At 41.7% G+C, this 13,147-nt stretch overlaps 2 protein-coding genes across 3 annotated transcripts in view; both read left to right on the top strand.

Annotated features, from left to right (window-relative positions):
• On the top strand, nucleotides 1-6,384 carry LOC120506653 (complement C1q and tumor necrosis factor-related protein 9A-like). Of its 2 annotated transcripts, XM_039718469.1 has the most exons (6): nucleotides 33-114; nucleotides 211-342; nucleotides 1,650-1,841; nucleotides 3,787-3,849; nucleotides 4,760-5,690; nucleotides 5,780-6,384. In XM_039718469.1, exons 3-5 carry the CDS (start codon nucleotides 1,676-1,678, stop codon nucleotides 5,563-5,565), a joined length of 1,035 nt encoding a protein of 344 aa, XP_039574403.1. In that variant the 5' UTR covers nucleotides 33-114; nucleotides 211-342; nucleotides 1,650-1,675; the 3' UTR covers nucleotides 5,566-5,690; nucleotides 5,780-6,384. The 2 variants fall into 2 exon arrangements, with proteins under 2 accessions (XP_039574402.1, XP_039574403.1); XM_039718468.1 differs by lacking the exon at nucleotides 211-342 and having other exon boundaries at nucleotides 1-114.
• The window catches only part of LOC120506736 (mitochondrial intermediate peptidase), a 66,694-nt gene continuing 59,556 nt past the window's right edge, over nucleotides 6,010-13,147 (top strand). The window contains exons 1-4 of the mRNA XM_039718698.1: nucleotides 6,010-6,025; nucleotides 6,999-7,351; nucleotides 10,259-10,432; nucleotides 12,233-12,321. Coding sequence (XP_039574632.1) covers nucleotides 6,010-6,025; nucleotides 6,999-7,351; nucleotides 10,259-10,432; nucleotides 12,233-12,321 — 632 coding nt within the window. The remainder of the gene's footprint in view (nucleotides 6,026-6,998; nucleotides 7,352-10,258; nucleotides 10,433-12,232; nucleotides 12,322-13,147) is intronic.

The following is a 13,147-nucleotide window of genomic DNA, read 5'->3' on the forward strand; positions in this document are numbered from 1 at the left end:
CACCAAACAAGAGTTTGTCCTTAAGGCACATATTGGAGTGTTCATTCCTTTACATGAAGTTTCTACACTGAGTTTAAAGATGCCCAAGAACACTGCAAGTACCAAGTGAACAAGGTAAGAACAAAGGTCCCATATATATGATAATGATGATGTTGATGTCAGGTTGTGGAGATGAGTGCATGTATGGGGACGACACTGTCTGTTCTTGAGGCAGGAAACTCTTCCCTAGACAACTGGGAATGGGATTCTCTGTAAGGAGACAAGGACTGTCAGACTTCTCCATGGGATGCATCATAGCCTAACAGTGTCATACAGAGCACTTTGTCCTTTTGCACTCTTATGGAGTCCCTTGACTAAGGCAGCAAATATTTATATACCTCAGAAGGAGCAAATGTCTTATCTGTTTTCACCTTTTTTAGTGCCAACCAGAAGCAGCAGACAAAGTGGGATTTTTCTGGATGGTGATCAAACATCTCTGAGTAAATCCACTGGCAAAGACACCATAAATAATTTCTAATAATGGTTCTAAAATGGGGAACTTTTCTAAACACAGAATAAAAAGATTAAGGAGCATGTCCCAAAGTTAAAGCCTTACTCTGTAAATTAGATTAAGGTTGTAATTATTCTTACTGTGGACATACTGGTGTCTCTCTACATGGCACTTGTGTGCATGGTTTCATGAGAGTAAGAAATTGTGGTGAAGGGATTAAAGATAAGACATACTTTTTTAGTCAATGCTAGTTAATATTGCAAAAGAAATACTGATCTTACTCCTCATTAATAAAAGAACCAATTCCAAAGCCAATTGTGTAACATTTACTCATACTAACAATCAGTTTTACCCATTTAAGTACTTAACCTATATAGCTGAAGCTTCTGTGCATTTCTGGATATTAATTCCAAATAAAACAGGTATTAATTTTGTTGCTATTTGCTTTTTACTCCTCAGTCTACTCGTCTCTTCCCAACATTTGTTCTTACACTCAATTAAACCAACTGTGTCCAGGATTAAGTCTTAATGATTTCAATGGGCCTATATTAAAAGACATTATATAGGAAGGACTCTCTAGTGAAAAGATAAATATCAGATGGACTTTTAGTAGCAAAGTTACATGAATTGGGAGCACCCAGATAAAGACTTGTTTTTGCCAAAAAACTCTCTTGATCCCTCACACCTTTGCCCTCATCTCACTCTGCTCCAGCTCTTACCCCTCCTCAGAGGTCATTCAACTTACTAACCCAGTAGGGGACTAATTTGAGTGAATAATAATAATAAAGTAAATTTAAAAAGAATTAAAAGTGATTGCTTTGTGCTGAAGGAGGGGGTTGAATTGACACTCTCTCCTGGGAGTTGAAAGGTACAACTGTGCAGTCACAAGTAGATGCAGGGAGAAATGTGGATGAAGAATTGTGTAAAGCTAATATTTCAAATGTAGAATGATGCCAGGACTGATATGTCCATTAAATAATTATTTAAAATAGCACTTAGTAGTCTCCAGGACTGTAATTAATGCTATAGAGAGATTTTAAATAAAACAAAAGAGTAGACATGGCGAAACTCCATTTCCTTATTTTCCTCCCTGCACTACCCAGCATTCCTTTCCAAGGCAGGCATAGACAGATGTACTTTTTCTTCTTAAATATTTCAGCCAAAGTCATATAACCTATGTAAAGAATGAAAAGCTGGATTGTACTGCTGGCTATTGTAGTCAGCACAGCAGAAACACAGAAGCAGGACGTCTGCACCCAAGGGTATCCTGGCATCCCTGGCAATCCTGGGCACAATGGCATACCTGGTCGGGACGGACGTGACGGGTCAAAAGGAGACAAGGGAGATACAGGTACTATGTTCAGAATGAATGATTTAATATATCAAATGCAAGGCCATTCACTCCCAAATTTGTCTGTAGTTGCTCTGCATGAATAGGATTATTCTGCCTATTCTTCAGAAAACATTTCAGACATTTGTCATTTACCTATTTGAAGAAGGAAATATAAAAAAGGCTTAATGAAAGCAAGACAGCAAATGCTATGGAGATGTCAGGTTCATGGGATAAAAACAAAAGAAAAAGAGGCTTTACCTTCTATCATGGGCATATTTTCAAGTCTATTTGAAAATTTTAAAGCAAACCTACTCCTACTCCTCTAAGATAGAAACTATATTTCTGCAAAGAGCTTCAAGCCCACTAAACAAAAAAGCAATAACTGATACCTTGTTTGTTGCAGTAAGAAATATGCAGTGGTAAGAAGATTTCTCTTTCTTATCTAAATTATACATTGGTAGACTTGATTCTGAGTGTGCCTACTTGCTGTAACTCAAGAATCACTAGAGTAAGTTCAGAAATTGAGACTATTGAACAACAACGTAGGATTTATTTCTGCTCTAGCAGGCTATAATAGAGATTTGTCTGAGATATCAAAGCCAGAGATAATCTCAGCATCCTAAAGCTAATCACCCCCATAATACCTTAAGCCTTAGGTTGATGATGGCCCTTGTGCCCATGCTGGAATATCAAGGCCAGGGTTGCAGAAGGTGATAAATCTGCAGGCATGTGGACATGTAACACTTCATCACCTTTTAAAATATCAAAAGAAACAAAGATTTCCATTACCATCTTAATAGGCACATACATTTGACTGCCCTCTTTTTCTGTATGCAGGGTTCCAGAAATGTGAGAAAGATAGAAAACCTAAAGCTTTCATATTTTCATTTATTTTCTAAAGGCCTTTCCTGCACTCCAGTGAGTTATCATACCATTACATTCTGATAAACTCTCCAAACTCTCCAATGTTTTTCCTAAATTAATCTGTTATGATGACTGTACTGACTGTTCTTTGTTCAAACAAAGTGGGGTGAATGCACCATTCTTTACACTCTATGTAGATACATCTTTGTGGTTTAATACATGAGAATTAATTTTGTTCCTTACCAAGTCCATGAAATTTCAGCAGATGCTGGGATGTACCCAATGTGCAGGAAACTGCTAAAGAACTGTTCTCTGGTCTAAATGACTGGAGAGCTACTCTTGGAACCAAACTGCCAACTCTGTTTTTCTTCTGTTGCTGCACTTGGGATGTATCCAGTTATTTGATCACAGACCTCTTGGGCATTTGTACTACTTCTGTACAACAAAAATCACTTCTATAATTGCTCTCTGTAGAGCAGTGGAAAGTCCATGTCATGCTAGGTATAGGGATCAAGAGTGTGAATGCCTTCCTCAGCTTTATACGCAATATTATTTCACTGTAATGATACATTGCCTTTGGTCAAACTCCTGCACATTTGTCTTCTTGATTTGGGAGTTCACCATTCTTAGAATGACAGAATCATTACAGCTGGAAAAGGCCTCTAAGATGACCTAGTCCAACCACTAAACCAGCACTACCAGGCCCACCACTAAACCATGTCTTTGTTAAACTGCTAGGCTTCCTGCCCCAGCAATGCTTCTTGCTGAATTTCCATGGATGGAGGCAACAAGAGAAGTTTTCACACTGGTGATCCTTGCCAGGTTATAACAACTGTACATGTCTCAACAACTCGCCTCTTTTTGCCAAGGATTCCTTCTGCACCCAAAAAGCACCATCCTCAAGCAGAGTTTCTGTGCTCTTTGTCAATCTGTCTGTAAGATAAAACTACCAGCAGTGGCAGACACTAGAAGTCAGGAATAAGGGTATGCTTTACATTACTGTTTGGCCAGGCTTGAGGAGAAAGGATTAAAGAAAGACTCTTCCCAAATTTTATGGTAATTTGTTTAATGAATATCTGTGTTTTTATTTCTGTACTAGGTGAACCGGGAATTCCTGGCAGTCCAGGAAAAGATGGTGTCAATGGAGAGAAAGGTGAACGAGGTCAGAGAAGTGCTTCAATTTAATATTTGTCTATGAACTGTTTCCCTTATGTTTGTGAACTCATCATACAATCTCATCTATTTTAAATGCTCTCATTTCTAAATTGAGAACAACAAACTGTACAAGCAGCATTATTCCTAACATGAGAAGCCAAAGGCTGTTGAGCTGAATTGATCAGCTTTTCTTGATGGATTGAGTGTATGTTCTTTATAGTGTCCTTTTTCTATCAACTGCTAAAGTGCCTTTCACATCATGAGAGCTTCACCTTCAAAACCTTGCAGGAACCAAAGCCGTTTTGAAGGCTTTGATCTTCTGATCAATGATGGATGAAGGATAAAAAAAGCATAGGGTAGCAAGTAACCCAGACAAACACCTTTAGTTGTGCTGCAGTAGCTACCTATGTAACCCAAGAGAAATAGAAATTATACGTAGAAATGTTAGAAACATGTGACAGTTCAAGTCAAAGTCAGGGTGTTGTAAAAAAAAGCCCCTTCCTCTTCCTCTGATTAACTTGTGAACCCTCTCACCAATTTTGTATACCAAAGGCTGCAAAAAAGTGTGGACAGATGCTTTTGTATGAGATGATGTGAGCCGTCAGTGTTATCATCAGCCCATAGACAACCTTCCTTCCTTTGAGCTTATTCTTGCTGCTGCCAGCCAGAGCACCTGTTTTCTGACAAAACAACAGGCTCTTCAGACATTATGCTTATCCTGCTCTTAAATATATGAGAAACTGTGTGTACAGTGAGCACAGTGGAGTATGCACAGTGGAGATGCACACCTGCACTTGTATCTGCTCATGATGAACCTCAATTTGTGCCTTCCAATGGAGGATCACAAGAAAATTTGGAGTTGTTTTATTTTGGTTTTATTATTATTTGGTTTTGGTTTTGTTTTTTTTCCCCTTCAGGAACCAATGGGACTGTTGAAGAGAAGGGGAACAAAGGAGACAAAGGAGAAAGAGGACCACCTGGGAAACTGGGACCAAAAGGATTTATGGGATCAGTGGGTTACAAAGGTCAGAAGGGAGAGCTGGGACTGCAAGGACAAAAGGGGTTAAAAGGAGACATTGGACCCATAGGTCCAAAAGGAACAAAGGGGGAAATTGGCCATCCTGGAAGAGTTGGTTTCCCAGGGCCAATTGGCCCGATTGGTAATCCAGGTCCTAAAGGTAATATTGGAGGTATAGGGCCACAGGGTAATCCAGGAATTCAGGGGGAAAGAGGCTTGAAAGGAGACAGAGGAGACAAGGGGGACGTAGGTGCCCCAGGAGTGCTGCCAAGGAGTGCTTTCAGTGTTGGCCTCACAGCCAACACCAAGTTTCCCCCTCCGAATCGCCCGATCAAGTTTGACAAGGTGCTGTATAACAGCCTGAACGACTTCAACTCTGCTACTGGCAAGTTCACCTGCAAACACCCCGGTGTTTACTATTTCACCTACCACATCACTGTCTACTCAAGGAACGTGCGCGTAGCTCTCGTGAAGAACGGCATCAAGATGCTGCACACGGTGGACAGGTACCAGAGCGGAGAGGACCAGGCCTCGGGAGCCGCCATCCTCGAGCTGCAGGGAGGAGACGAGGTGTGGCTGCAGGCCCACCAAGGAGAGGCTTTCAACGGGCTCTTTGCAGACGGCGATGACGATACCACCTTCTCTGGGTTCCTCCTGTTCGGCACCGCTGACCCACTGCAGCCACTGCTGCTGCCCACCCCGTAGCTCCACGTTATCCCTGAATGCTGCGTGCCTGTGCCCCTCAGCCCTCCCTAAGAGAGGGGCTGGGCAGTTTCTGCTGGATTCAACGGAAAAGACTTGGTTCTAGGAAAAGCTTCTGCACAAGAGAGGTCCCTAAGAGAGCTGTTACCTGCTGGGCAGTTTCTGCTGGATTCAACGGAAAAGACTTGGTTCTAGGAAAAGCTTCTGCACAAGAGAGGACAAGTCTTCAGAATCGACAGTGCTGGGCTTAACACATTGGTGGTTTGATGACTTACTTGAGGCGTTCACAGGGGTGTGTACCCCCGTTCTGAAGAACAAATTTTAAAGCAAAGTGGGATGAAATAAAAGACAAAAGTTCTGGAATTATGTTGTGTGGGATATCTTGTATAAACAAGAAGCAACAGTTAGTTCCAAGCCAGTTTATATCTTCCAATGTGGCATGTGTAGATGGACTTGAAACTTGGTCAGTTTCCATCCAACCACTTTATCATAATTCTTAAACATGAAATTAGTGTAGTTTGATACCTCTGTAGAAGCTGCTTGCTCTGTGGTGCAAGCAAATTTCATTGTTTCATTTACAGCTTTCAAATATGGTTATTTTCTCTCTATGTAGTCACAGGTCTGAAACTGAGCAAAATGGAGTGATAGAAGGAAGTGCCATGTGGATGCTCAGGTGTGGGCAGATATTCAAGACCAGTGCAAAAATATAGCATAAAGCTGCTGAACTTCAGAATTAGCTGGTGCAAAACAAATTCTCCCAGATTAAAGATAATATTTAATCAACACTGAAGCAGCCCTGCCAGAGAACTGATCAAGAGTTACTTCCCGCGCCATAAAACAGGAAATAAAATATACATATTCTTTTTTTTATTCCTTGAATTTTCTTTTTCTTCTTCTTCCCCCCTCCCCCCCTCCTTTTCTTCTAAAACTCAAAAATATTAAATACAAATATTAGGAAGTCTCATTCACTTGTCTTAGAAGAGAATAATGCAGAGATGCCAATGGAGATGGGTCAGCATCATGAAATAAATGCAAATTCAGTGTTAGGAGCTTAAGGCCTGGCTTCCCATCAGCACCTCAGGGTACCAGGGGAATGTGGGCATGTTCCCACAGTAGCTGAGCCCGAGTGTGGATCACAGAGCCCAAACGCAAAGGGCACGGTGGGTTAATTCACGAGGAACAGCTGCACTTCTCAAATGGCAGCGAGGGAGACGCAAGGGCACTCAGGCGGAGGAAAGGGCTTTGTGAAGTTTGCAGCAAGACGAAGTTTCTTCCCATAAGCCACATGCCGCAAGCTTGTATCACAGAAACATGTAGACAAAAAAAACATTTTAAAAGGGCTTTAGGTTTCACTGGAGAACGCGTAGGACAGGTATCAACCCGGCAGAGGCCCCGGTGAGGCTGGGTCGGGGGCTGGTGACCCGGTGAGAGCCCAGAGCTCGGAGCAGAGGCGCCCGGCGGGAAGCGGGGCAGGCCGAAGGAGCGCTCAGAGCTCGGAGCAGAGGTGCCCGGCGGGCTGAGGGCCCGGCAGACCCCGGAGCTCCGCCTCGCTCCGCCTCCTGCTGCCGCTCCTCCCCTCGGCGCGGACGCGCGGAGGTCGCGGCCGAGTGCGGCGTGCGGAGGCCGCGGCCGTGCCGTGCCGTGCCGTGCCGGCCGGGCGCTGCGGGGCCGGGCGGCGGGGCAGGGCGGCCGGGCCGTCAGCACCAGCTGGTGCCCCGTGGGCACCGCCTTCGATGCGAGGCAGCAGCAGCAGCAGCCGCTGCGCGGCGGTGCGGCGGGCAGGGACACGGTGAGCGGCGGGACGGGAGGGCCGGGCCTGCTGCGGCGGGAGCCCTGGCCGCTGGCAGCCTCGTGCTTTGCTCCGCTTGTCGGAACTGTTTTAAGGGAACTTTCTGGGGGTGATTTTTCTCATGTGTGTAGTTTTTTTTTTTAATAAGAGTTTATATTGGTTCTGGCAAACGTTGTGGCTTTTGGCCACAGAAGTGTTTGACAGTGAGGGCCTTGTGCGTGGCAGCGCTTTGAGCCTCAGTGGTGCCCATACGTGCATAAAGTGAGATTGGCCCTTCCATTCCCCCTTCCGTGCCAGCGCTGCCCCGGCCGTGCCGCTGCACTCGGACCATGCTGCTCACATCCTCTTGCCTGGGCGTCGTTCTTGATGCCTTTTCTGGGGCAAAAGAAGGATTTCTTTGCTGATTTGGTGACAGTTAGGTTTTCTGATGCCTGTCTTTTTAGGGTGAGTCAGGAGCGTTTGTTCAGCAGGCTCCTGCAGAGGGTAAGGTGGCACACTGCATTCAGAATAGGTGCAGCTCTAAAATCCAGGTGTTTGCCTGCTGACTCAGCTGTTCCTGCCATGGTGCCCAGCCTGGCGAAGCTGTTGAACTTTGGGTTTTAGAAAGGATAAATCTGACCTCTGTTTATAATCTGGAACTTGCTTGGGAAACCTTTTTTTAGGTTCTCATGCCTCTGCGAGCACACTGGTGGAAGTCTTGCTTCAGGAAATAATCCAGTTAAATATTGTCCATTTGGCTGGTCTAGGGAATGTGTTCCAGATGATTCACTTGGCCCACAATTCTTTTGGAATAGAGGTGCGTATTTCAGGCTCACAAAGAGGCAGTGCCAGGTAGGATGTCAATGCTGAGACCAAGTGAAGACAAAAATGTTTCAGCCATGCAGCCAGTGACATTAAAGAACAGAGAGAACTACACCAAGCTTCATTTTTTTTGTAATTTAAATTTTTTTAATATTAAACTTGATATCATATGTAAGAAGAGTTCTGCATCTAATTTATCTCTAAGAGGAGATACATCCTGGTCACAAAGCACTACACGTGCAGGAAGAGCTCACTTGGGAAGGTGGGTGATGATGTAGGGCAGCAGGAAGACCTGGAGCTCCCACGGATATTACAGGACACTGCATCCATCCTCTGGCTGAGGATCTGTGTGAAATGGCAGCCTCGTTGTCTTACACAGCAACATTATTTAAGAGTGCTGTGATACAAGTGTACTTACGTTTGTGTGCACATGTGTAAATATATAAAAATACCTTTTTCAGTGTTCACTTCAGTCCAGTTCTTGTTCTCAAATAATAAAACATGGGAAGTGTGAGGATAAGTTCCCTTTCATTAGCAAATAAAGAAGGTGTTTTTAGCAACAGTGACAGAAAGAAAGAAAATAGGACAAAGCAACCCAGAGTTTCCAGATGTGTACTTGAAGGCTTCCTTTTGCTTCAGAATATATACTTGTGCAGATGAGCTGTCAATTTGTAGAATGTTGTTTTATTTGGCTAAATATTAGCAAGCTGCAAACCTGCAGCTGACTGCAGTAATACAAAGAGTTGCAGAAAGTGGATTATAAACTGACTGGACTTCAGATTTGAAAATCCAGATTGTGGTTTTTGGATACTGAGGTTGAATTTGGGAGGGATGGGTTTTGTGTGAAATCACATACCTTTCACTGTTCGATGCTGTAGTCAGCGGGTGAGGAGATGCTCATGTTGTAGTTGGGCAGTTGCAAAGGGAGTGTGTTGCTTGAAGAGGTGTTGCTTTAATTTAAATGAAATTAAGGAATTGCTAAGATAAGGTTCTTCACCCAGGGGGTGGCTGGGCACTGGCACAGGCTCCCCAGGGAAGTGGTCACAGCACCAGCCTGACAGAGCTCAGGAAGTATTTGGACAGTGCTCTCAGGCACATGGTGTGACTCTGGGGACAGTGCTGTGCAGGGCCAGGAGCTGGAATTCAGTGATCCTTGTGGGTTCTTTCTTCATGTGGAAAAAAACCTCAAAGCTTTTTCAAACAGTGTTAAAATGATAATATAAAAGCAAATCTTTAATTTAAAGCTTTCAAGGTGCACAACATGCTGATATGTACACGTGATACTGTAGTTCTACATTTTTAAAAGGTTCATTGATTAGTATACCTAAAAAACTTTGTCCAATTAGAAGAGCAGCTGTGCTAGTTATTTTCTTCTCTGGGTTTAGCCCTATTGGAGCTCCCCCCCAAGTCTTTCTGATCTTCTAACTCTGCATTTTATTATGTCTATGATACATGGTGCAAAATAAAGTGTCCTTGCTAAATTAACAGGCAAGACTAAACAGAATTTCAAGAATGCATCAGTAGGAGTTTGTTAACTGTGAGAAAGAGAGCTGGGAAAGGACTGGAAGTTACAACTATGTATTAACAGTCTATACAGTTACAAATACATGAAGAATACATAAACCCCAAAAATCTTTAGGCATCACTTCCAGCTCAGGGGATTCTTTGATTCTTTCAAATCTTTTTTCTGTTGTAGGTCTGCACTGTGGAACTTCTCGATCTGCTAGCATTAGTATCTCTTCCACAATGCAGAACATAAGTGCCATCTGCATTTACCCTGCACAAATAAGTGTGTTTACCTGTGGGACAGGGCCAGGCTTGATAGGAACTTCAGGAACAAAACTGTTCATTCCACAAATATTTTCACTTGTTGATTATTCCTTTGAGGTCTGCTTCCAGTATTGTGGGCTCATTTAGTGAGCCTGAGACACCTGTCCTGTTGCTTGCAATTTCTTGATATCTGGTGCTGCTGTCCAGTGAAGTGTTACAGTGTGCTAGCTGGGGTCATTTGGGTAAAATTCTGTAGTGATAATTCAGTCTTGAAACAAAGGTGCAGAAGTCAAGCAGGGCAATAGTGATGTGTATTCACTGTGTTTTGCACTGCAGGGTCTGTTTGGTGTTCCAGAACTGAGCTGTCCAGAAGGATTTCGAGAAGCACAGGACAAAGCATTGCAAGAATCAGAGCAGCTTGTCCAGAAGGCATGTTCAACACCACCTGGGCCAGAGACTGTAATGATCTTTGATCAGCTGTCAGATAGCTTGTGCAGAGTAGCAGACTTGGTACGTTACTTTTTTTTGGTTATACATAAATTCTTTTAAACTGGCTGAGCTTACACTGTGTTCCATTTTATGATTTTCTACACTGCAGTAATAGCAGTGTAGAAATAGCAGATCAGCTCCATGAAGTTTTGTGTTAAGACAGAAAATTAAATTGATTGAAAGTGAATTGCAAAGGCTTTTACCAAATGATAGGGAAGTGCAAATCCTGTAAAACTGTCCAGTTATTTTAAAGACAGATGCAAAAATAGTATGGAAGCCACAACAAGAAAAACAACAGTGAAATCATACTTGTGTTTCTGCTGCAATATTAATACATAAGCTCTCCAGCTTGTCACTTATATTGTGGAAAAGAGGGTTTTGATTTCAGAGTTAAATTTGGAGTGGCAATGCACATGTTTTAGGTTATGATCATTTATAGGTGAAGGTCCATAAAGAACTTGCAGAGTAAAGGCAGCAGATGAAACTCAACAGTATAATTTTTTTATTAACACAAGAAGAAGGCAGCAATTTCTTAGATTGTAATTTTTGTGGTCCACAGATTTAGAGTTCTTGGTCTGATATTTTGCATCACAAAACTTTAAGTTTAGTAGAGCATTTCATATTGCTCCCTGGAAATTTGCCCAAAGTTTATAATTTATCAAAGCATCATTCTTTGGTTGGAGGAAGCAGAACCAACCTCCATACTGAAATCAGTTCTTAGTGAATAGGTCAGTGAGTTTTCCGAGGTCACTTGGGTTTTCACATTTGAATGTCTCTGTGTGTTTTCAGTTCTCCAATCTTGCGTCTTATTCTTTTGTAGATCTAAGACATCTTTTGTGCCATCTTTTTACTTCTGAAAATACTTAAAAGCTCTGTCAAGTCATTAGTTCTTATGTTTTGTATAGACTATGCCTAATTCTGCTTAATCAATCAATACCTAATTAAAACATTAATGTCAGAATTCAATTACTATAGTTTTGTATAAGTTTGCTGAGCTAAAATTATCTCCTTTGTACTATATTCAGTTTTTTATGTTCACAGATGCACAGCTTGCAGAACTGTCTGGAAGTTATTTGGTGATTGTTATCTGTTGTTAGGAATTTTGATATCTGTCATTCAGAGGATTTTAAAGAGGAATTCTAAGAAATAAAAATTAAGTGTGTAACATTTCTAAGGCTGCTTTTTCAATTAAACTGCAATAGTATTTTATACTGTCAGCTTGTTGCATGTACTTTCTGTAAAATCGTGCTTAATATCTTCAGTATAGTCCAAGACTTGAAATATATTCCTAATATTTTAAGTCTATCATTTCAATGCTAAAACTGCCCTGACTTCACGTCAGCAGTTGTGGAAGCCCCTAGCTCCCCAGCCCCTTTTAGCATCCTTCTAGCCTTATGACCCCCCTGAAGGATTTGGAGATTTACAAAAAATCAGTATTTCTTCCTATTAGGAAGAAATGCACATTTAGTGGTGTGCTTTCTTCTTAACTAGAACATCTAGTTTTAAAAATCTTTCTTAATAACATTCAAATATGTTGGAGTAGCTCTGTGTTGCAAGATACACACTACTTAAAATGTTTTAAGAAGTGAAATAATGATGTTTATTTGAAAAACACAGGCACTGTGTGGTTTAATAATTGTCAGCAAAGTCTTCCAATCAGCTTTATGTTTTAGACAAAAAAAGGCAAATTCTACAAAATGATTGCATAGAACTGTAGAAATAAGTGTTAATATAAATGGAACTGCTTGAATGCAATTTTTTTATGAGCCAGAAGGTTTTTTTGTCTTTTTTCCTCACTGTTTTCTTCTTCTATTGCGTTAGGCTGATTTTGTAAAAGTTGCCCACCCTGACTTTGCATTCAGAGAGGCTGCTGAAGAAGCTTGCAGGAACATTGGTACTGTGGTAGAGAAGTATGTTTTCTTCTTTTTTTCTCTTTTTTTTTCTGTTTCCATATGCAGCTTTAAAAATTACTGTATGATCATCTATGAAAACAGCCATCAACAAAAAATCTTTGTGCATGGGAACAAAGTGTCAGTCTTCTGTTACAGATATTTAAGGGTTTCGTTTTGTTACAGTATCTCATGAAAGGTTTTTATATTTTAGTTGCAGTTTCGGACTCCATGTCCCTGAAGCCCATCAAAGGCTCAAGTGACATTTTTCTAGGACTTGTGACAATTCTCTGGTGGTTGTAAAGTTTATGTACAAAATGCTTGAAAGTAGATTTCTCAGGACTTTGGTTTAGCATACCAATGACATACCATATAACAGTATGACTGCAATATCTGAATTCCACTTCGGATATAAAATTTATAGAAAGAAGAAATTACTCATATGTTATCTTGAGCGGCTCATAAAGCATTGTGTGCATGTGTTTCATTGCCCACCATATCCCACCTGGAAGTGCAGGATAAAATGCCAACAAATCTGATGGACACAGTGTTATCTGCGTGGGGACAGTGCTTGATGTGTGGAACAGTTCTGAGGACAGTAAGCTCTTAGTCTAGCCCACTGGCAGTCAGCAGCACATTTATCTGGTGGCAGACTTGAGCACAGGTTTTCCTTTAATGGAGTCTTCTCAAAGAAAGGGTTAGAAAACCATTCTGCCACCTTTATGCTTTCACCATTATTATCTTTGTTCATAAAAAATAAGCAGTCAGTGTTAGACTTGCTCATATTGCCACAAAATACCATCCAAAACTATTTTTCTGTCAGATGCACAACACCTGTTTCCATGCT

Source organism: Passer montanus, unplaced genomic scaffold (assembly GCF_014805655.1).
Source record: "Passer montanus isolate IOZ18808 unplaced genomic scaffold, ASM1480565v1 scaffold4, whole genome shotgun sequence".
Lineage (NCBI taxonomy): Eukaryota > Metazoa > Chordata > Aves > Passeriformes > Passeridae > Passer > Passer montanus.